Source organism: Ursus maritimus, unplaced genomic scaffold, assembly GCF_017311325.1.
Source record: "Ursus maritimus isolate PB19 unplaced genomic scaffold, ASM1731132v1 scaffold_14, whole genome shotgun sequence".
Taxonomy (NCBI): Eukaryota; Metazoa; Chordata; class Mammalia; order Carnivora; family Ursidae; genus Ursus; species Ursus maritimus.
Window position 1 is genome coordinate 51,924,363 of NW_024423786.1, and position 23,396 is coordinate 51,947,758.

At 55.2% G+C, this 23,396-nt stretch overlaps 1 protein-coding gene across 1 annotated transcript in view; it reads right to left on the bottom strand.

The window, feature by feature from the left end:
* The window catches only part of FBN3 (fibrillin 3), a 53,688-nt gene that overhangs the window by 12,778 nt on the left and 17,514 nt on the right, over nucleotides 1–23,396 (bottom strand). The window contains 24 exon segments of the mRNA XM_040628285.1: nucleotides 299–424; nucleotides 1,179–1,298; nucleotides 1,818–1,946; nucleotides 3,169–3,285; nucleotides 3,664–3,789; nucleotides 4,120–4,245; nucleotides 4,520–4,645; nucleotides 6,564–6,635; nucleotides 8,826–8,975; nucleotides 9,368–9,493; nucleotides 14,543–14,668; nucleotides 15,753–15,821; nucleotides 16,768–16,929; nucleotides 17,016–17,138; nucleotides 17,901–18,023; nucleotides 18,126–18,251; nucleotides 18,695–18,817; nucleotides 19,006–19,128; nucleotides 20,432–20,557; nucleotides 21,524–21,649; nucleotides 21,795–21,860; nucleotides 21,863–21,904; nucleotides 22,048–22,173; nucleotides 22,944–23,069. Coding sequence (XP_040484219.1) covers nucleotides 299–424; nucleotides 1,179–1,298; nucleotides 1,818–1,946; nucleotides 3,169–3,285; nucleotides 3,664–3,789; nucleotides 4,120–4,245; nucleotides 4,520–4,645; nucleotides 6,564–6,635; nucleotides 8,826–8,975; nucleotides 9,368–9,493; nucleotides 14,543–14,668; nucleotides 15,753–15,821; nucleotides 16,768–16,929; nucleotides 17,016–17,138; nucleotides 17,901–18,023; nucleotides 18,126–18,251; nucleotides 18,695–18,817; nucleotides 19,006–19,128; nucleotides 20,432–20,557; nucleotides 21,524–21,649; nucleotides 21,795–21,860; nucleotides 21,863–21,904; nucleotides 22,048–22,173; nucleotides 22,944–23,069 — 2,805 coding nt within the window.

Below are 23,396 nucleotides of genomic sequence, written 5' to 3' on the forward strand. Positions count from 1 at the left end.
TTAGGTGAGATGAAGCCGGCCCAAGTAGGGCAACTGCAGCCACTACAGGATGACCAAAGCCCAGGAGACCAGGTTAGCCCAGACTGGGCCAGGATAGCCCCTCGTAGAAGTGACTTGTCTGGCCAAGAGGTTGTCTGGACTCCAGTAACCCCACTCACGCAGGGAACACCTCTGGCAAGGCAGCGCTCCCAGAGATCCACACAGGAAGCTGCAGCCTCCTTTCCTGGGTGACCCGACTCCTCTCCCTCCCTTCCACCTCTTCTCTAAGCCCTGTGTGCTTTTGGGGCCACGGACTCACCAAAGCAACGGTGCCCATTGTCAGAGAGGACGAAGCCAGGGGGGCAGAGGCACCGGAAAGTCCCCGGGCTGTTAGCACAGGTGCCAAAGAGGCAGAGGTTGGGCTCCTCCAAGCACTCGTCAATGTCTAGAGGGGTAGGGACATGAGCTGGGTGGGGCCAGGCAGAACCTCCACCAGAGTGGGATAGCCTCGGCTGTCAGGAGGGGCAGACCAAGTGGGGGTCCAGCCCAGGAGGGTCCAGGGGCCGACGCAGAGCAGGGGCCCTCAGGACTCAGCATGAGCCGGAGCACCAGGTGGGCTGTGTTGGGGTGGGGGAGGGTCTTTGCTAGAAGGTCTCTCCAGGATAGGGGTCACGGTCAGCAAAAGTTCATCTTTAGAGACTAACTCTGTACAGAGCTAACCAAGATTGGATAAACTTAGCTTACACTGGAGGAAGTTGGCTCAGGGTAACTGCTAGGGTAGCCCTATCCAGGTTAGCCCACCCTGTACCAGGCTAGCCCACCTGCTTAGGCCAGACTGGTCCAGATTAGCGAACACGGTACAGAGTCACCCAGATGGGCATTTACACCAGCGGAGCTCAAGCCAAACAGGCCAGGCTGACCAACACTCATCGAGTAAGGAGTTCTATGTGTGGTGGGACCCCACACCCATACCTGTTTTATAGGATTCATGAGGAAGCCTGTGGGCCCCAGGCAGAGAACCTGGGCCGAACGGCCAAAATGATCCTAATAATGGTAATTGTGTATGGGACTGTGTCGGGTGCTGTGCTAAGTACACCTCCACCCTCACCACAACCCCAGCTGGCATTCCCATTTTACAGATGGGGTAAAAGAGGCCCGGACACGCCTCCTTGGCCCCAGAGGTGGGGCTGGACACTCACCGACACAGCGGTCATTCTGCACCTGGAAGCCAGGGGGACAGATGCAGCGGAAGGAGCCCTCAAGGTTCTGGCAAGTGCCTGGCAGGCAGGTTCCCGTGAGGCTGAAACACTCATTGGTGTCTGTGGAGAGGAAGAGGAGGGGTCCCAGCACCAGCCCGTGACTGGGGTTCGCTTGGGACTGGGACCAGCACATATGGTCACTGCATGATGGCCAAGGGCCCCAGGACAAGTTCTCCTGGATCCAGGGGAAGGGCTGAGACTCAGGAGAACAGGGACAGCTGGGGAAGGATACTCTGGGTTCTCAAGGGGGGGTTACTGAAGCCACGTGGCGTCCAGGGGAAGAAGGAGCAAGGTTCCTAATCTTCAGCCACATACAGACCCCTTCCATGATTTCCGTGGCATCCATCTAGCACCTTGACTATTCTTCACTTCAGAAAACTTAGGTTTTTAAGACAGCCTCACCCTAAACCACAAGCCCTGTGAAAACACAGGTGAGATGTGCTAGTTTTATTTCTTTTTGTACCTTAAGATAAATGCATGATTATTAAATGGAACCGTGATTGTTTGGAAGTACCAGCCGCAGGCCAACTGGGAGCAGAGGCGGGCCAAGATGGCTCCCTACTCCCAGGCGAGACTCACCCACGCAGTTCTTCCTGTCGGCTGTGAGCTCGAAGCCGTCCTGGCAGAGGCAGTGGAAGGAGCCGGCTGTGTTAAGGCACTGGCCAAATCGGCACACCTGCCCCACCAGAGTGGTGCACTCATCCATATCTGCAGAGGGGGTGTGGGCAGGTGGGGTCATCCACAGCCCAGGGGCTCTGAGCCTCCCTCTCACTTCCGTCCACAACAAAGTTAAGCTGACGATGGTGACTCTAAATTACCATGTACTCATGTGCTAGGCTCTGTTATTAACCTCCCAGTCTCCAATGAGGCAGATACTAGTAGCATAGCACTTAATGCTATGAATTTGCCTCTGGGTACTCCATTAGCTGAACCCCACAAATCTTGTTTCCATTTTCATTTAATTCAAAATATTTTCTGATTTCCCTTATGCTTTCTCCCTTGATCTTGGGATTCTTTAGCAGTATGTTAATTTCCAAATATTTGGGGATTTTTCTGGATGCCTTTCTGTGATCGATTTCTACTTTAATTCTCTTACATTCTGAGGACCTACTTTGTATGAATTCAATTCTTTTACTTTTTTTTAAGATTTATTTATTTTGAGAGAGAGAAGGAGAACACAAGCAGGAGTGGGGAGGAGGGGCAGAGGGAGAGAAGCAGACTCCCCCATGTCCATGTGCACTTGAGAAGGATGTGTGTTGTGGAATGTTCTATAAATACTGACCAGGTCTAGGTGATTGGCAGTATTGTTCAGGTCTTCCCTAGCCTTACTGATTTTCTCCTTGTCCCCTCTCTTCCTGAGGAGGAGTGTTGAAGTCTACAACTATAACTGTGGGCTTATCTATTCCTTTTTCCATTCTGTCCATTTTTACTTTGTGTGTTTTGAAGCTCTATTGTTGGATGCATATGAGCTTATGGTTGTTATGTCTTCTCAGAGAATTGCCCCCTGAATATATGAGATCTCTCTTCATCTCTGGTAATATTCCTTGAAGCCCAGAGAGGAAGATGACTTGTCTGGGGTCACGCTGCAGGCAGGTGGCAAAGCTGGGATTTGGATTCACACTGCATGACCTTGGAATGCGTGCTTTTAACCACTGCACTCAACTGCAAGCATCACCCAGGTCTTCACTGTCCTCCCTGTGCTGTCTGTCTGCCGCCATCAAGCTGTGCGTAAGCTCTAGTGAGAGATCCCCCGGCACCTGACGATTGAAGGTGTGGGAAATTTTGTGGCTGACTCATTTTGAGAGGGAGCACCGACCGCTAGGGTTGTTTTGCTGAAGGGATCCCTTTATTTCAGAGGGGGGACCCTGAAGCCAAGGACCCACTTTTCAAGGGGGAGCAATGAGTCCTGCCCGCCAGCCCAGGTGCTCACCCATGCAATCTCCGCTGTGCGTTGCCACGAAGCCGGGGAAACAGAGGCAGTTGTAGGAGCCGACAATGTTCTTACAGGTCCCGTTCCCACATGGCTTCCGGTCACACTCGTTGACATCTGCCAGAGCAAAGCCCCCAAGTCCCATCCGGCTCACCCAGGGCATCTGGCAGCGCAGGGAGGGAGGGCCTGGCCAGACCCAGCCCACCTCCCCTGAACCCAGCCCTGTCCAGGTGGATGGGCAGGGACACCTGGGGGTGATGGCTGAAGAGTGCCCCTGGAACTATTCATCACTCCCATTTTGCAAACTGAGGCACAAGGAGGTGAATAAGTCATTTACCCCAAGTCTTAAGTGCCAGGACTCAGACCTGGGTCTGTTGGTGAACCAGGTGGAAGAAAGCACTGTCCTCACCCCAGGGGAGGTGGAGATTTGTGGCCGCCACCCCAGCCTCGCTTGGCAGCCTGGCTCTCCGGGAGGAAGCGGGAAGGGACTCTCACCCATGCACAGGGCTTTGTCCGCCGAGGCCCGGAAGCCACGGTGACACAGGCATGTGTAGCTGCCCTCTGTGTCCACGCAGTCGCCATGGCTACAGACATTTGGGATCTCCCGACACTCGTTCCGTCCTAGGGGAGGGCAGGCAGTGTGGTGTCCCCAGAACCCCACCTCCACACACACACACACACACACACACACACACACACACACACACACGGTGTTTGCTGAGCCCTCATGCGCTATGAGGGAAGCCCCCTGTTCAAGCTGCTGCCAGCACCACACTCTCATTCCACGCCCCTCCCCCCACCCCATTAACAGGTGTTTGGCATCCCTGCCACCGCATGGCAGAGCCCGGGCAGAGCCACACCCTACTCAAGTCACAGGGCACAGAGCCTCGCTTTGTCCCATACCCCACAGCCTCAGCCCCCACCCTGGGCCCTGCTGGGGTCCCCGCTCACCCATGCAAGCCCCGCCGGGCGACAGCTTGTACCCTCGGGCACATGTGCAGCGGTAGCTGCCAGGGATATTGACGCAGTCGGCATTCTGCTGGCAGGGGCTCTCCCCACTGGCACACTCGTTCATGTCTGCGGAACACAGCCAACGGGCAGGGGTGCAGGAGGAGGCCTCCCTGCCGGAATCCAACCCTACACTCCGCCCCAGGCTTTGCAGCGGGGAATCTCTCCGGGAGTAGCCAGAACCCCAGGGAGAGCGGCTCTGTGGGATGCGGGCCCCTGGACAGGCATTAGACCCATTGTTCAGGAAGGGAAACTGAGGCTTATGGAGCTTAAATGACGCGTCCAGAGCGCACAGGGTGGGGGAGCAGCCCCCCCAGGGCCGGGGAGACCAGGCAGGTGGCACCTTCGCAGACCAGCAGCACGCTGTTGTAGCGGAAGCCCATGGGGCACTCGCACCGGAAGCTCCCGATCTGGTTGATGCAGACGCCACCGGCGCAAATGGCAGGGATCTCGCCACACTCGTCGATGTCTGGGGAGGGCATCAGCCGTCAGGGGCAGCCCAGCCCCAGGGAGCATCTGGGGGCCCTGAGCCAAGGGGCCCCGCAGTCTGGCCACGGTGAGCACACGCCCCAGCAATTCTGCGGTGGCCGAAATCTTTCTGACACCAGAGAGATACGGATGCGGGACCAAGAGCTGGGTGTATCTCTCGACTGAAAACCCATTGGCTGGGCCCAGCGAGCCTGCCTCTGCCTCGTGGGGTCACAACATGGACAAGCCTGGAAGGCACGCTGCTTAGTGAGGGAAGCCAGATGCGAGAACACATGCTGTACAATCCCAGGGACGTGAAATGACCAGAAGAGCGAATCCATAGGCACAGAGAGGAGAAGAGCGGTCGCCAGGGGCTGGGAGGGGACAGAACGGGGAGTGACCGCTCACAGGGACCGGGTTTCTTTCTGCGCGATGAAGGTGTTCTAACTCAGATCGCGGTGCTGGCTGCACCACTCTGTGAAGACACGGGAACCACAGAATTGTACTTGAGCTGGGCCAAGTGTGTGGCAGGGGAGTCAGATCCGGGTGAAGCTGTGATGTATACAGTTGTCGCTTAAACAGCGCAGGTTCAAAACACAAGGGGCCACTAGGCATGACTGTTTATTTTTTTATAGAAATACAGTACTTTCCTTAAGGGACTTTCCTTACGATTTTCTTAATAAGGCTTTCTTGCCTCTAGCTTACTTTATTGTAAGAATGCAGTTTGTCATGCGCACAACGTGCAAAACCGCTGTTCATCGACCCTTCACCCCATCAGTAAGGTTTCCAGTCACCAGTGGACTTATTTAAGTTCTGGGGGAGTCAAGAGTTATATGCGTTGTTTTCATTGCACAGGACTTGGCGCCCCCAATCCTCACGCTGTTCAAGGGGCAACTGTATAAAAAGGGAACCCAGGGGCCATCCAGGCCCGTGACACACGACACGTCCACGCGTGGAAAGCCACAAAGCAGGTCAAGAGGAGCGGGGCTGCATGCGGTAACCTGCCCAGGGCTCCACAGCTCGTGGCTGGCTGAACAAAGGTGAGCTGCAGACCACTATGCAGGGAATATTCTAGAATTATAAAATTTCAAACTCCCCAGAAAACACTGCCATACATTTTCAGTGGGGACCGCTATGTATGCTGAAATGCATGAAGCAGGATCAAGAAATCCCCGGGGCATACGGCCTGAGACTCGTGGGAGTGTGAAGGAGACTTTGGTTTGACGCGGTCACCACAGGGGAAGTAGATCTTATCTGCCATGTTCTGATTGTTTAAAATAAGGACACCTCCGTGGGGTGAAAACAGCTGGAAATGGGCTCATCTGTTCAATGCCATGCAGGGATTAGGTTGTACAGAACCCTGCGTAGCTTAGAACGAAGTGTTCTGACCCCTGCTGCAACACGGATGAACCCCAGAGACGTCACGCTCAGCGAGAGGAGCCAGACCCAGAAGGACACATCCCGCAGGACCCCACTCCCAGGACGTCCCCAGAGGAGTCCCGTCCACACAGACAGGAGATGGTGGGAGCCAGGGCTGGGGCAGGGGCTGGGGAGTCCGTGCTTCCTGGGACAGAGTCTCAGTTTGGGGAGATGGAACGTTCTGGGGACGGAAGGTGGGCGTGGCTGTAGGACAGCATGAATGTGCTTCGTGCCACTGAGCTGTGCACTTAATGGTTAAGACGGTAAATTTCATGTTATGTGTATTTTATCAGAATTTAAAAAATGAATAACAACTTCATAAAAATACTCTCACTTATATCTTTTTTAAAATAAAGGGTGGTGTTTGGCGACAGGACTCCTGGCCCGGTCTGGGGAGTTGGAAGCACGGGGGCATGAGGTGGGGGTACGTGGAAGGGAGCGGCCAGGGCTCTGGGGACGGAGGGACCTGGGGCTACGGGCAGGGGGACACGGCCACTCACCGAGGGTCTTCCCCGTGTGGATGTCAATGACGAAGCCAGGGGCCTGGTGTCCGCACAAGATCTGGTAGTCCACTGGGCAAAGGAGAACAAGGCAGAGGGTGCTGGGGCGGCAGGCTCCTGGGGAGGACACCTCCTCTTCCTGATCCCCCACCCATCGCCTCCTCCAACCCCTGCCGCCCAGCCCACATTTGGCCTCCCAATAACTAGTCCCTCTCCCCCCTCCGCTTTGCCCAGCCCTGGGAGGGCGGCGGGCAGACATCCACCTGTGCTCCGTGATCTTTAACACAGAGACGCAGACATGTGACCTCGCTCATCTCTTCGCCGCGTGAGTGCAGCCACGCACGCCCCACTGCCCTCCCCAGAATAGGTAGACTCTTGAGTTTGGACCTCAAGACCTTCATGCCTGGCCCTACCTCTCCAGCAGGAACTCCTGCCCTCCCACCCACTGACCTCATTACACGTCTGGAGATGCCCTGCTCTGTCGTGCCACCAGAACGTCGCACATGCTGTTCCCTTTGCTGTTCCCTAGCAAAGCCCACTTCAGCCTTGAGGACTCAGGGCAACCCAGAGGGAAGGCTCCCTGGGGCTCCCCACTGACCCACCACGCTGGCACTGGACGCTGATGTTACCACCCTTGGGTGGTAAGGGCTCCCTTGCTACCTTTCCCCAGCGGCCCGCCCTGGCCCTCGCTCGCTCTTCTGTCTGCATCGTGATGAGAATGGACCCTTGGCTGGCGTGGACTCCTGCCTCGTCATCGTCTACCTGCACCTGTTTCCGGTGCACGAGATCCGGGCAGGTACCCAAGTTCCGGCATTCAGCCCGAGGGTGACATCTGATCTGTCTCGACAGTCCCCTGACCGGAGCTGGCGGTTTGCAGCTTCCTCCCAGCCTGCACAAGCTTGGGTCTGCCCGATCTTGTTTCCTAGAACCCGGAGCAGGGGCACCTGTTCCCCGGAAGTGCCCACTAACCATCCCCGCTCCATCACCCTGCACTGGGTGGACACTCACCGCCCCCCAGGTTCGTGTCCACCCAGAACCTCCGAGTGTGACCGTTTGGGGAAATAGGGTCTTTGCAGACAGACTCAGGATAAGATGAGGTCAACCTGGATGAGGGAGGGCCCGGAATGCAATGCCTAGTGTCCTTACAAGGAAAGGGGAGACACGCAGACCCTCGGAGATAAGACACCACGGGAAGACAAAGGCAGAGATCGGGTACAGACAAAAAGGACGCCCAGATGCTGGAAGAAGCAAAGATGGATTCTAACGTAGGGCCTCTGGGGGGCGGGGCACAGCCCCCTCTGACAGCTGACACCTTGGGTTCTGACTCCTAGTCTTTGGAACTGGGAGAAAATTAATTTCTGGGTATTTTTAGCCACCAGGTTTTTGGTCATTTGTTGCTGCAGCCCTAGGAAACAAATTGTCTTAGCCAGCGTGGGCTGCTATCACGAAACACCACCGAGCGGGGGGCTGAAACAGCAGACGTGTATCTCTCCCAGGTCCGGAGGCTGGGAGTCCAAGACCCAGGCGCCGGCCGATTCGGGGTCGGGTGAGAGCCACCTCCTGGTTCATCGGCGGCTGTTTCACCGCTCTGTCCTCAAGTGGTGGAGATCATCTCCCTCACGTGTCCACTCATCCTATTCAGGGGGCTCCCCCCACGGGACCTAATCCCCTCCCCCAGGCCTCACCTCCTAACACAGCCACACTGGGGATCAGGGCTTTAACATATGAATTTGGGGAGACACATTCAGCCCCCCGGCACTAATGCTGTAACTCCCTCGTTGCCCACTTTCACTCACTGCCCTACTCTTTCAGCTCTTTCTGATACCTGGGCTGGCTGCTAGATCATTCTATTAGCTCTCATTCCAGCTACTAGCATGGTCTGGGGCTCAGTGCTGCCTCCAGGCCTTTGCTCATGCTGTTCCCTGGCTGGAACCCCCTTCTTCATCCCAACCAACATTTTAGCAGTCCTCCTCAGAGCTTCCCCAACTCTGCCCCTTCCCCTGCTCAAGGATCTTCACAACAAATATAGGCTTCACTGACCCACTTTGAATTCCCCAAATCTGCAAAATTGAAGAAAGGATGCTTTGCTCACCCTAAGAGTGATGATTTCTGTACATCAACTAGGACCTAACTTCAACTCCTCAGCCCTCATCAGAACAATGTAGGATGAGAGCTAATGTGGGTGTCCTAAGCAGGGTGTGCCTCATTAAATATTGCACTAAAAAGGACCAAGCGGGAAAGAAGGTGGGGAAGGGCACTCACAGCTGGCAGGGGTGGGGCAGGCCTCACAAGGTCTGTTCCAGGCCTGGCCGATGTTGTATGAGCAGCAGCACATCTTCCGGGTCACGTTGAAGGCCAGCTCATTTCCACACGTGCCGTTATAGTGCCGGAAGCAGATGCTCCTCCTCATGTCTATGGTTGGATTAGGAAGAAGAGTGTGGGTAAAAGATAACCGAGCCAGAGGAAGAGAAAGCCAGAGGGATGCGAACTCATTCATGGATCCACTTGAAAATAACTGGCTTGACGTCTCTCCCGCAAGACACATGGGGTGCCATTTACAGTCTAAGCTCTTGTTGGGCAGTGCACAACCTGAACAACCATACATGGCAGCCCTGGGCCCCCAAGTCCCGCATCTTGTTCTCTGCTGCTGTTGAACAGCAACTCATACACTCACCCTCCCTCTCTCTACTCCCCTAAACACACCTCTCCACACTCTTCCAAAGCATGGAGACTCTGAGAAGTCCCTCCCACACCTGAGTGCTTTTCCCACAACTGTCTGTCTCCCCAGTTATCACACTTTGTACCCATGCAGTTGTTGCCACCGTTGACTTGCAGGTACTCTACAGGGCAGACACAGGTGTAGTTCCCCAGGGTGTTGTAGCAGGTACCGGGGCCACAGATGCCCAAGTGGGAAGAGCATTCGTCGATGTCTGCAGGGGAGGGAGGGGGAGCATCCAGGAGCTGTCTGGATCACTCCCCACCCCGGATCTGGATCTGGTGGAGCCACTTCATTATGGGCTTGAGCTTGGTTTCAAGATCAGCTTAAAAGGTGCAGGCATCTTAGTGACATGGAAAGATCCAACATGGCATTAAGTGGGGGGGGAAAGTTCACTATGATCTCACTTCTATTAAGCTATTAAGAAAAAAATATAATCTAAGCCCATGGGTCATTTACATGATCACCCAAGAGTGGGGCAGACGTGTGCTTCCAAATGCGAGGCGACAGGAAGCAGACGCCCCACGCATCAAGTATTTTTGGGAAAAAAGGAGACTCTCAGTCTGAGCAGTTTTCTAGTCCAGGAGCACCAAACTTTTCTATAAAGGTCAGAGAGTAAGCTTTTTTGTTTTGCAAGCCAAACAGTGGTCTCCGACACCTATTCACCCTGCCCCTGCGGTGCGAGAGGATCCACAGACAATAGGTAAAGAGATCAGCACTGCGGGACGCCTGGGGGGCTCAGTCAGTTAAGCGGTTAAGTGTCTGCCTTTGAGTCAGGTCCTGATCCAGGGTCCTGGGATTGAGTCCCGCACTGGGCTCCCTGTTCACTGGGGAGCCTGCTTCTCCCTCTGCCTCTGCTCCCCCTGTCCCCCCTGCTAGTGCTCTCTCTTTCTCAAATAAAGAAATAAAATCTTGAAAGAAAGAAAGGAAGGAAGGAAGGGAGGGAGGGAGGGAGAGAGGGAGGGAGGAAAGAAGAAAGAAAGAAAGAAAGAAAGAAAGAAAGAAAGAAAGAAAGAAAGAAAGAAAGAAAAGAAAAGAAAAGAAAAGAAAAGGAAAGAAAGAAAGAAATCAGCATGTCTATGTTCCAGTAACACTTCATTTATGGAATCTGAAATGTGAATTTCATGTATTTTTCACGTATCGCAAAATATCCCTCTTCTTTTGATTTTCTTTAACCATTAAAAAAATGTAAAAAGCATTCTTAGCTAGTGGGTTGTGCAAAAACGGATGGTGGGATATTAGCATGCTAGGACAGGCATCCCCAAAGACGGCAGAGTGAGGAAGGCCAGGCTCTATTCCTCCACAAAAACTACTAAGCTGGTAAAAACTGACAAAATCAACTTTTCGCAGAACTCTGGAATCCAGGCAAAAACATACAACAACCACGGAATCTGATGCGTAACATATCCTAAAGAAAGCACAAGACAAAGGGGCGCCTGGCTGGCTCAGTCAGTGGAGCATGCGACTCTTGTTCTCAGGGTTGTGAGTTCGAGCCCCATGTGGGGTGTAGAGATTGCTTAAAAATAAAACCTTAAAAAAAAAAAAAGACTCCATAAAACAAAAACTGTCAGAGATAATTAATAAGTGAGGTCAATATAACTGCAGAATATAAGACCAACACACAAATATCAGCTCTACTCCTGTATCCTGCCAATGAGTAATCAAAAAGGAAACTTTAAAAAATTCTGCTTATAATAGCGTCCAAAAAATTAAATGCTTAGGAACAGGTTTAACCAAAGAGGTCCAAGAGTTGAACATGGAAAACTACAAAACATCACTGCAAAAAAATTAAAGAAGACCTACAGAAATGGAAAGACCCTCTGTGGACATGGGTCTGGAGATTTAACACTGTTAAAATGGCAGTAGTCGCCAAAGCAATTTCCAGTTTCAATGCAATCCCCTGTCAAAATCCCAATGATTTCATTTTGCAGAAATGGAAAAGCTGATCCTGAATTCATATGGAATTGCAAGGGACCCCGCCTACCCAAAACTATCCAGCAAAAGGAAAAACAAATTTGGAGGGCTCACACTTCCCAATTTCAAAACTTACAATGCTCCCATAATCAGGACAGTGGGGTGCTGGCAGAAGGGTAGACATATAAATCAATGGAATAGACTTGAGAGCCCAGAAATAAACCATCTGTCACGTGATTTTCAACAGGGGGTCCAAGACCACTCAACGGGGGGGGGGGAGAGTTTCTTCACCAATTGGATAGCCACATGCAAAAGAATGACATTGGACCCCTCCCTGACACCACGTACAAAAGTTAACTCAAAGTAAGTAGAAAACTGAAATGTAAGAGCTAAAATGATAAAACTCTTAGAAAAAGACATAGGGGTAAATAGAAGACATGGCCTGTATTTGACAATCGATTCTAGATGACACCAAAGGCACAGTTATGGAAGAAAAAAAAAGCCAAATAAATTGGGCAGAGTTAAAGCCTGTTGTGCATCCAAGGACACCATCAAGAAAGTGAAAAGACAACTACAGAATGGGAGAAACTATTTGCAAATCATAGGTCTGATAAGGGTCTTTCTTTTTTTTTTTTTTAAGATTTTATTTATTTATTCAACAGAGATAGAGACAGCCAGCGAGAGCGGGAACACAAGCAGGGGAGTGGGAGAGGAAGAAGCAGGCTCATAGCGGAGGAGCCTGATGTGGGGTTCGATCCCATAACGCCAGGATCACTCCCTGAGCCGAAGGCAGACGCTTAACCGCTGTGCCACCCAGGCTCCCCTGATAAGGGTCTTTCTAAAAAAAAGATTTTATTTATTTATTTGAGAGAGAGAACGGTACATGAGAGAGAGAGAGAGAGAAAGAGCATGAGCAGGGGGAAAGGCTAGAGGGAGAGGGAGAAGTCCTCCCTACTGAAGCCTCATCCGCAGGGAGCCTGATGTAGGACTCGATCCCAGGACCCTGGAATCATGACCTGAGCTGAAGGCAGAGCCATCCAGGCGCCCTGATAAGGGTCCTATATCCAGAATATATAAAGAGCTCTCACAACTCAACAACAAAAAAACAAACGACCCCATTTAAAAATGGGCAGAAGACATGAACAGACACTACTCCAAAGATATACGAATGACCAACAAGCACAGTTAGTGCTAATGCTCATTAGTCATCAGTCATCAGGGAAATACAGTTCAAAACCACACAGATGCCACCTCCCACCCACTAGACAGTATAACATTGAGCGACGGAAAATACCAGTGTTGATGAGGATGTGGAGAAACTGGGGCCTCTGCACATTGCTGATGAGCACATAGAGTGCTGTGGCTACTGCAGAAAACAGTTTGGCAGTTCCTCACACAAAACAGAATAGTCAACAGAATCACCATACAACCCAGCGATTCCAGGGGGGAGACCCGCCATTCGACAAGGTCCAGCTACAGAACTTGCCCAGCGCAAAATGAAGACCGGGGCTTCCTTGTTCGAGATACATACAATTTCAAGATAGCGACAGCAAAGCATAAATCAAGTGTGGGCCCTTTGGAGAACAGGGTCCTGTGCTACTGCACAAGTCCCATCCATCCCTTGAGTCTGACTGCTGGGAAGGGCTGAAAGGACTGCAGCCCTCAGCACACTGTTGGTCCTGCAAGGCTGCACATCCAAGGTCAACATTCAGGTTCAAGTCTGCCAGCCCTGTGACCTTTATTTGTTGATAGGACCTTTTTTTTAAAAAAGATTTTATTTATTTATTTGAGAGCGAGAGAGAGAGCGCGCGTGCGCACATGAGTGGGGGGAGGGGCAGAAGAAGAGAGAGAGAGAGAAGCAGACTCCCTGCTGAGTGGGGAGCCTGACATGGGCCTCAATCCCAGGACCCCGAGATCATGACCTGAGCCGAAGGCAGATGCTTAACCAACTGAGCCACCCAGGCGACCCGATAGGGCCTTTCTCTTTCTCCTTTGATATCCTAAGGGACGGGGGAGGTAGAGAGGGATGAAGTAAATTTCAAGTATTTGGGTTCTGATTCTTGAAATTGTGTCAGCTCCTACCTCCATGTACCATGGAAATCGGTATCTTGGTCTTAGATCTCTCCCTTCCTTCCCCAATTCCTTGAGTTTCTAAACAGCACTGCTCTGAGAAAAAGATACATATCCTGTCCTTGTGTGCTGGTGTCGGCATCTGGCTGCACGTATGTGGTCAATTAATATTGTTGAAAGGGAGAGAAAGAATGAATTGGCAGATGGATGGATGGATGGATGGATGGATGGATGGATGGATAGAGGGATGGATGGATGGATGGATGGATGGATGGATGGATGGATGGATAGAGGGATGGAGGGGTGGATGGATGGATGGATGGATGGATGGAGGGGTGGATGGATGGATAGAGGGATGGATGGATGGATAGAGGGATGGAGGGATGGATGGATGGATGGAGGGATGGATGGATGGATAGAGGGATGGATGGATGGATGGATGGATGGAGGGATGGATGGATGGATGGATGGATGGATGGATGGATGGATGGATAGAGGGATGGATGGATGGATGGATGGATGGATGGATGGAGGGATGGATGGATGGATTGATAGGTAGATGGATGGATGGATGGACGGATGGACGGATGGATAATTAGATGGGTGGATACACAGAGGGAAGGATGGATGGATGGATGGATGGATGGATGGATGGATGGATGGACGGACTTCGTATACTGCATTGGAAAAGCTCAGACTCGGGGACCAGAATGGCTGGGTTTCCCTCACTTACTAGCTGGTATCTCCAGACAAGTCACTTAATGTCCCTGAGCCTGTTGCTGCATCTGAAAAATGGGACCATACAAGGAACGTCCCCCTCATGGGGCTGTTGTGGTGAATGAACAGATGACAACGGAAGTTGCTCGGTGTGGCGGTGACACACCGTCACAGACTCCAGGTACCTGCTGGCCATTACTACGAGGCACAAAGGAGAGCAGGAAGGAGGCAGGTGCAGCGCTGTCTGCAGGAGCAGGGTGGCTGTTCCCTCTGTGTCTGCCCCTTCCCACTGCCAGCGCTGGGCCTTGGTCAGCTTTTGCCCCAAGGAGGGAGGGCAGAGCTGCTATTGCAAAGCCAGGCCATCTCTGAGAGGGTAGGAAGTCGGAGGGGGCAGGAGAGCAGAGGGCAGCCAGAGGGATTCCGATGAAGCTTTTCCCGCCCTTCCGATGCCCGCCCCCCGCTGGCAGCAAGGCAGGCGAGCTGGCCCCCCGGGGCACTGCAGGCCCCAGCACCTGGGAGGAGGTGCGGTTTGGGAGGAAGGCGGAGGGGGGTGCATACTCACCCTCACAGGTGCGGGTGTCCCCGTTGAGGCGGTAGCCAGGGGGGCAGGTGCACTGGAAGCTGCCGAACATGTTGCCACAATCGCCCCCCTGGCACAGCCCAGGCAGCTCCTGGCACTCATCAATGTCTGTCAGGAAGTGAGGAAGCCATGCGTGGCAGCTAAGCCCAAGCGGAGGCCTCGGGGGATACCGACACCCTGCCCTGGGCTCTCCGGGACCCCGGAGGAGCCAACCTGCTTCTTCGAGAATACCTGAGAGCTGCTGGCTACCTGGAGGGTTCAGACCAGGGCTTATCATGGAGGCTCCACCCAGACTCTTCTGGGCCAGTGTCATCCTGAATTCATCCCCTTTCTCCGCATTTCCCAGTCCATCCTCCCATCCTTCCAAACCATCCATCCCTCCATCTATCATCCATCACGTAGCTCCCCCTGGACGGAATTCTCCAATCTTATCACCCCCTGTACATAAAAGGATGGACGGATGAGGGGCGCCTGGCTGGCTCAGTTGGTAGAGCATTGACTCTTGATCTCAGGGACATGAGTTCAAGTCCCACTTTGGACGTAGAGTTTACTTAAAAAAAGAATGGATGCATGGATGGGGGGATGGATGGGTCATTGGATAGGTGACTAAGTGGATGGAGGGATGAATACAAAAAATAGCGGATGAATAAGCAAGAGGTCAATGACAAGATGAATGAGTGGACGGACAGACGGATGGGTGGATGGATGGGTAAGTGGGTGGACGGATGAACAGATGCGTAGATGGGTGGATGGATGAATGTGTGTATGCATGGAACGCAGGAAGGAAGGGAGCAAGGGAAGAAGGGAGGGTAGTTGGAGAAAGAAAGGGAAGGAGGAAGGAATAAAGGATGTAAGATTTATGAGAGGGGATGGATGGATGGGTAGACGACTGGATGGGGGAATGGGGGATTGTGTGTGTGGATGGAGGGATGGAAGGAGGGATGGGTGAGTGGACGGGTGGATGGATGGGTGGGTGGGTGGATGGGGGCTGGATGGAAGGATGGATCAATAAACCAACAGATGGAAAAAAAGGTAGATGAAAGAAAAAACAAAAAAATTCACCACAAACTAAGAACAGTTTAGTCTCACAGCCTGACTTGAGGGCAGGAGGGTGTGGGGCCCCTGCAAGTGCACTTCGGTGAAGTGGGGGTGAGAGGTGGGTATGTGGGCGGATGGTCTGCCAGGAACTCACCTTCCAGGATGACCGTGATGGGGTTGGGCCGGAAGCCCTCGCCCCCGGGGCACAGGGTTCTGTACTCAGCTGCAAGGGAAACAGGCTCTTCTGAGGGGCTGTGGGGAGGGGCATTTAGGCAAAGCCCAGGGGAGGCAGGGCAGTTGAGATCCCCTAAAAATGGCTCCAGGATGGGGTCATTCATCCTTCTACCACCCCAACTACATCTCCTTACCTCCTCAGCCTCTTGGAGCCAAGAGAACTTGACCAATCTGGGAGGAGGAGCGGTGTGTGTGTGTGTGTGTGTGTGTGTGTGTAAACATGTTCACATTCGACACGTGAACAGATGAACTGTGTGCTAGTAGCAGGGGGTGGAGAGGGGCCATTTCTTCTGACCCAAAACCAGACCAGTGTGGCTGCAAATTAGCCCCTGGACATCACAGACACACACACACACACAGACACATACACACACACACAGAGACACACACACACACACACACACACACCTGAATAGGTGGACGGGTGTGTGAACCTGGGGCCTTTGCACATGCTATTCCCACTGCATCACACACCCTTCCCCCTGCTCTACCTAGAAAACTCCTACTCATCCTTCAAAACCTCATTTAAGCCCCTTGTCCTGGGAAAGCTTCCCTTCCCCTCTTCCTCTCCACGGCCATGACTGAGCCTCAAACAAACCCTCAGAATCGCTCTACTCCCGCAGCCCCGGGACCACTGGTTTATGGGTGTGGGCCAGTGTGCAGCGCTGTGTCCCCAGCCCCTTGCACGGGGCACAGAGGAACTCTCAATGTTTGCTGCCTGACTGAGGAAGCAAGTGAAAAGAAACACAGAGTGTTTGCAGGAAGGGATGGCAGACGGAGACTTGGAGAGGCACAGCCGATGAACTGCCAAGAAGGTGCTGTGTGACCCAGGGCAGCCCCTCTCCCTCTCTGGGTCTCAGGGTCCCTCCCATAGCAAAGACGACCCCCTGAGTCCCAGGGCGTGCTCGCCAGCGTTCCCCCACCCAGGGACTCACTGGTGTTGGCCATCGGGCACAGTTCACAGGGGTTGCCCCAGGCCCGGCCCAGGGAGCAACAGCAGGACGCGCGGGTGACGCCAACCCCAATCTCGGCAGTGCAAGAAATGCCACCGTCCCCTCGGTCACGCGTGTCCAGGAAACAGTTCCCGACCCGGGTGTCTGGACAGGCAGGAAGGGGCAGTTAGCAAGTGGTACGGCCAGCTCAGCTGCCGTGAGAGCCCCATCAGGAGCCGAGGCTTACTCACCCACACAGCCCACCCCGCTGGGGTTCAGCTCAAAATCCTGGGGGCAGCTGCAGACGTAGCTGCCAGGGGTGTTGATACACAGGCCATTGATGCAGTTCACGGGGTCTGCGCACTCGTTGACATCTGTGGAGTGGGGGGGGGGCCATCAGTGGGGAGCCCTCCCCTGACCCCCTCCCTCCCGCCTTCCTCCCGGGAAGCTGAAACCCTCAATGTCGGATGTGGGGCTGTGGGGCGAGGCCATGGCCTCCCCTGGGAAGAAAGCCCGAGGGGACAGCAGCCTGTAGGGGCTGCCGTGCCCTGTCCAACCCCATCTCCTCCCGGCTCTGTTCGACCTGGCATAGAGGTTTGCCTCTTGAAAGTTCCCTGTGGCCTGGCTTCCACGCAGCTGCCATACAGAGCCAACATTTAGAACATGCTTTCAAAGCGGGGGTTGGCAGACTCTTATCTGTGGGTCAAATCCGGCCCCCTGCCTGTGTGTGTAAATAAAGTTTTATTGGCACGCATCCACACCCACTCATTTACATACTGCCTGTGTCTGCTTCCCGGCTACAAGGCACCTGAGTAGCTGACAGAGACTGTATGGCTGGAAAGCCATATATTTCCTATCTGGTCCTTTACTGGAAGAGTTGGCTGACCCCTGTTTTAAACACGTAAGCAGGAGACCATTTAGACGACTGTAGCGGAGGGAGCATGTGTTTGGTCATTCCCTGCATTTACTCAGACGACCACGGTGGAGGCTGATGGGAACAGGGATCAATGGGGGTGCTGCTGGTGATGGGGGGTCAGACAAGCCCCCCCAGAGCAGGACATTCGAGAAGAGGTCTGAGGGCAGGGAGGCAGTGACCCCGGCGCCCTCCCACACCCGCAGCCCGGCTAGCCCCCCACCTGTGCAGTTGCCCCCACCGCGGTCCAGCTCATAGCCGCCACTGCACACACAGCGGAACATTCCGGGCAGGTTCTCGCAGCTCCCGAACACGCAGAGGTTCCCGAGAACACACTCGTCCACATCTGTGGGGACCCGAGGTCAGCCCACCTCACCTGGCAGCCTGCTCCCGCCGCCCCCCTGGGCCCACCTGCTGCGTCCCCCAGCCCGGCAGCCCCAGGCCTCACCCCGGCAGGCGCGGTGGTCCTCTGTGGGGCTGAAGCCCATCTCACACTCGCAGCGGTACCCGCCGGGGGCATTGAGGCACTGCCCGTTCTCGCAGAGGTCCACGTCCTCAGCACATTCGTCCCTGTCTGCGGGACCCCGAGAGGCAGAGGGCTGGGGGCCAGCTGGCCAGGACCCACGCAGAGTGGGCAGGTGGCCCCAGTCAAACCCTTTGTGGTCACCCAGGGTTCCAGGGAGCAGGCAAGCAGCACTGGGAACTCAGACCCCAACTCAGGGAGACAGGGGACCTGGTGACGCAGGACCCAGGTGGAGGGCCCCGGGAAGTAAGCAAGTGTTCCTGCTCCCCACATCCAGAGGCTCCGCGCATCCAGAGTCTGGGGGAGAAGACACCCCCCCCCAGTGACGCTGGGCCTGGCCTGTGGGCCCACGGGCTGAAGGTGCATCCTCTCCAGCACCCCAGCGTGTGGTGTGGGCAGGGATCGGGGTAAGTCAGGAAGCCCACTGACTGCTGTGAGCACCTGGGGATCCAGGGACAGATGGCTGTCCCTCTCGGGCCCCTCCCCGCTCTCACCGTCACAGGAGAAGCCGTCCCCGGTGAAGCCATGGCGGCAGATGCAGCGGTAGGAGCCGGGAGCGTTCAGACAGTCAGCTCTCAGGCTGCACCGGTCCTCCCGCAAGGCACACTCATCCAGGTCTGCACGATACGGAGCCCGGAGCCCCCAAGTGTGTGCATTGGGGGGCTGCAGGGAGACCGACCCTCCGATCTTGGCCCTGACAGGCCCCCACAGACACCCCTGGGCCTGGCCAGCCCTGCCCCGCCCCCCACCTGCCCCCAACCTACCTCCGCTGCTCTGCCCAGACCGCGTGCCCCCGGGCACTCACCGTGACATGCGAAGCCATCCCCCACCCAGCCTGGCTGGCACCTGCAGCTGAAACTCCCAGGGACGTTGAGGCAGGAAGCGTGACTGTCACAGCTGTGTCCCCCAAGCTCACACTCGTCCACATCTGCGAGGAGAGGAACCCGGTCACAGGAGGGTCAGACCCAGGAGAGGGGAGGAGGACACAGCACCCCCACAGGGTCCAGGCCTAGTAGAGATAGGGCCTCAGGAGCAGAGTGGGGAGACAGTGCCGCAGCAGGGAAAAAGCAAGGACCCTCCTTGGGGAGAGCTGGCCCAGAAAGGCCCCCTCCCAAGTAGCTTCCACCTTCACCCAGAGCCCAGGAGAAAAACCCCAAAACCCAAAAGGCATGACCCCCAGCAGCCCTCTGCAGTGGTCTGAAATAGCAGCACGAGACTTAGGGTAGACCTTAAGAGTAACCGTTCTAATGCATTTGTCCTTGCTCTGAAGCAGAATTTCTTCTAAACCAGAGTTTCCAATTCTCAGCCAAGTCTGAAGTCGGCTTCACCCTTCCAACCTCTGCAATGTCTATCCCCCACCTATCTGAGCTACAGGTTATGAACATTTCTTCACGCTCCCTGCACTGTTACTTGGGCGAACGTATTTTAAAAGCTAATTTTGCATCAACAACAGTCTCTAAAAAGTCATGCACTTGATGCTGTTTTGTAAACGCAGAATGCTAACACACATTCAAACAACCGCCTAACTGTATATCTGTGTCCTCCAGTCCTAGTTCCTGGAACCTGTGAACAGGACCTTATTCGGAAATGTAACCAAGTGAGGATGGGGTCATCCTTGGACGGTGGTGGCCCTACTCCAATGACTGGCATCCTTATAAGAAGGAAATTTGGACCCAGACACAGACAGAACTCACGTGAAGACAGACAGAGAGAATTGGAGTGACACATTTACGAGCCAAGAAACATTGAGGACTGGCGGCCACCGCCAGAAGGCTGCAGAGGCACGGACGGATTTCCCCCTCGGAGCCCCCAGGAAGGAACCAAGCCCGCCCACACACTGACTGCAGATTTCTGGCCTCCAGCACCATTCTCGAGCGAGAATACATTTCTGCGCTCGTGAGCCACCAGGCTGGGAATTTGTTACGGCAGCCCTAGGCACTTAAACCGATGACCGCCGAACTGTTGAAATGTTCGCCCCCGTATCACTTAAAGTCATCAGGCTGGCATCTTTGGGGACACTGCCAGGGACCTCTGGGGCCGCAGAGCTCTCCCTGCAGAGCTGTATGCTACGGGGAGCCCCGGGGGCACCTGACCGGGTCCCGTTCCTGCTTTAACGCAAAACACCACCTGTGGAAATCTGGAAGAATGAGGTCTGGTTGTGCTCAGCCCCGAGGGGTGGGGCAGACCCCAGGACCCCTGAGCTGGCACCACACCCCTGACTGCCAGCTCACCAGAGCAGCCCGTGGCCCCCTTCCTGATGACGTAACCCGGCTGGCAGTGGCAGATAAAGGAACCTTTTGTGTTCTCACAGTCCCCGTGGAGGCAAATGTGGGGATTCAGGTCACACTCGTTCACATCTGTGGGATGACAGGAGAGGAAGCAGGTGAGGGTGGCGGGGGTGCATGAGAGTGGTTGTGTGCCCTGCCCTGCGGGCCCCCAACGTTGAGGCTCTCCTTGCCTGTCTCCTGGACTGTGGAGCTCCTCTTGGTTCCACCCCCGGGTGACTAGGAATGTCATATCAACATGTGACAGCACGTGTTCCGTGGCACGTATCGGCCATGTGTTCCCAAAAGGATTTTGTGGCCAAATGCATTTAGAGCAGACGGAACTAAGTGAAGCTAGCCAGGTTTTTCTCCTACAGACCTTGTCCGAGCCTTTATGCCAACGTAGGTCTGCAGGAAGGGCATGGAGTAGTGAAAGAATTCCCTGTTTGATTTGATCCGAGGTGCTATCGTGCTCCCTAAAATTCCTGCAATCAGGAACCCTAAGCCTCACTGGGCTGGACTCGTCCTCCTGGGAGGGAGTTACACTCTTCCTTCCTGGAACTTCCCCACTCTGGCCCCAGCCCTGCCCTGATGGGGCAGACACCTGCTCCCCAGGCCTTGGGATGCCCCGCAACAGGACAGGACAGTGACCGTGGCCTGAACAGCCCAGCATCCCGAAGCAGGGCTCAGGGACAGTTCTGAGCGCCTTTCCCATCTTGCTCACCCTATTACGCATAAAACGCCTCAGTGTGCAGCAATCTTACGTAGCCCAGGGAGTGGGGTGTGAAGCTCTGTGTGTCATCAGGTACACAGCGAGTGCTCGGGGGACGTACTCAAAGCCCCAGGTTCGGGGTATCTGCTGCTATGAATACGACCCCACAGGTTCTGGCACGTGGCGGTCCGCTCAGGGCCACCAGTGCTGCTGCAAAGCCTCTGTCCCTTGCCTACATGCGACAAGGAAGGGGCCTGGTGTCTGTCTCGCCCGTGTGCTTCCCTGTGGAAGGCCCGGCGTGTGAGTTCAGACACTGTCTCCAGCAACCCACAGTCCCAGCTCCTCACCAACGCACGTCCTCGCGTCCAGTGTGGCCATGAAGCCGTCAAAGCACAGGCAGTGGTGACCCCCTGGTACGTTGATGCACCGGCCCCCGTCGCAGATGTCCGGGTTCTCCACACACTCATCCACGTCTGGGGGAGCAGGGGAAGGGCTGGGCTGTAAGCAGGCAGGGACAGAGGGGGAGCCCCAAGGACCCTGGCACGGGGTCAGTGGCCTGTCCCCGGTCTGGCTGGCTTCACCTGGGCCAGGCTCGGTTGGTTCCCTCATCCCACACACCTGCACACGTCCTCCCGTTGGGCATCAGTGAGTAGCCGTGTCCGCAGCCACAGCGGTAGCTGCCCAGTGCACGTCACAGCCACCGTTCCCAGCACGGCATTCGTTTATGTCTGCGGGAGGCAGGGCACAGATGGAGGGGCAGGGCCGCGGAGCACGGCCAGGCATGGGCCTGACGGGGGCCTGGAAGGACTGCCGTCGGGGCTGGGGGCCAGGCAGGCTGGCACCCGTGTGTGGCAGGTGGGCGTGCTCTCACCCACGCAGCCCTGGAGGTCAGGCGTGCTCTGGAAGCCAGCGTGGCAGGAGCATTGGAAGGCCCCGATGACGTTGACACAGTGGCCGTGGGGACACAGGCCATCACTCAGGGAACACTCGTCGACATCTGTGGGGGGAGCACGTGGCTATTGGGGGCCGGGTGTGAGCAGATGGCCAGCGGGGACCCTTCTGCCATCTACGTGTCCCTGAGACAGTTGGACACACGTGCACACCAACGCACTCACACACACACAAACACACCCTCGCAGGGAACACGCTTCCTGGACAAACACACACCCGCACTCAAATACACACTCACACCCCTTTGCCCTCTTACAAGACTCACAAATGCACCCTCGGTAGACACACCCAGACACACACACCCATGTGCACGCTCACGTAGGCTCACACGCACACCCTCACACCCACTCACATGCAAACAATCGTCCTCAGTAGACACACACACAGATATACGCTCGCACTACGTATTCACACGGACTCACAAACACACCTCTCACCCCTACTTGCCTTGGTGTCAACACACACCCAGATGCACACTCACACAGACCCACACACAAACACACCCTCGGAGCCCGTCACCCGCAAACACCCTCACCCAGGAGCAAATACACACCCACACGTAGACACGCCCTCTCTCGCAAGCTCACGTAGACTCACAAATAAACACAAATCACACTCACTCTTGTGTAGACACGGATACACACCCACACACTGACGCACATGCTCTCCTGTGTCACACATGCAGCCGCGCGCACACCCCGACGGACCCGGACACATGCGTGCGCACTCACGTACAGGTACATCGTCAGGTGCGCACAAACACGCTTCCCACTGCCTCACCCACAGCGCCCACGCCCGCGGCCGGCGCACGCTCACCCTCACAGGCGGCGCCCTGGGCCGTCAGCGCGTGTCCGGAGGGGCACTGACACGTGTAGCTCCCCTCCGTGTTGGTGCAGGTACCTCCCCGGCACAGCAGCGGGTCCCGCACACACTCGTCCACGTCTGCGCATGTGTGAGAGAGAGCAGGTGGGAAGACGCGGACCGGGGTGGGGGTGGCGTGGCTCGTGGAAGCTTCTCCTTGCAGCCCCCGGCCCCGTCACCCCGGCTCTGCCCAGGAGCACTGGAGGCTCAGATGAGCCAGAGGAGCAGAGTGGGAGCTGAAAGGAGCAGGGACAAGTCAGGAAGGAGGCTGGAATTCCCAGGAGAGTCAGGGCCACGAGTCACCGAAGGAGCCCCTGAGAAGCCACCCTGTAGGGCACAGTGGGAAGGTGAGGGCCAGTGTCCAGGCATCAGCGTGGGGAGCAGGCTGTCGCACCCCGCTCCTCAAGC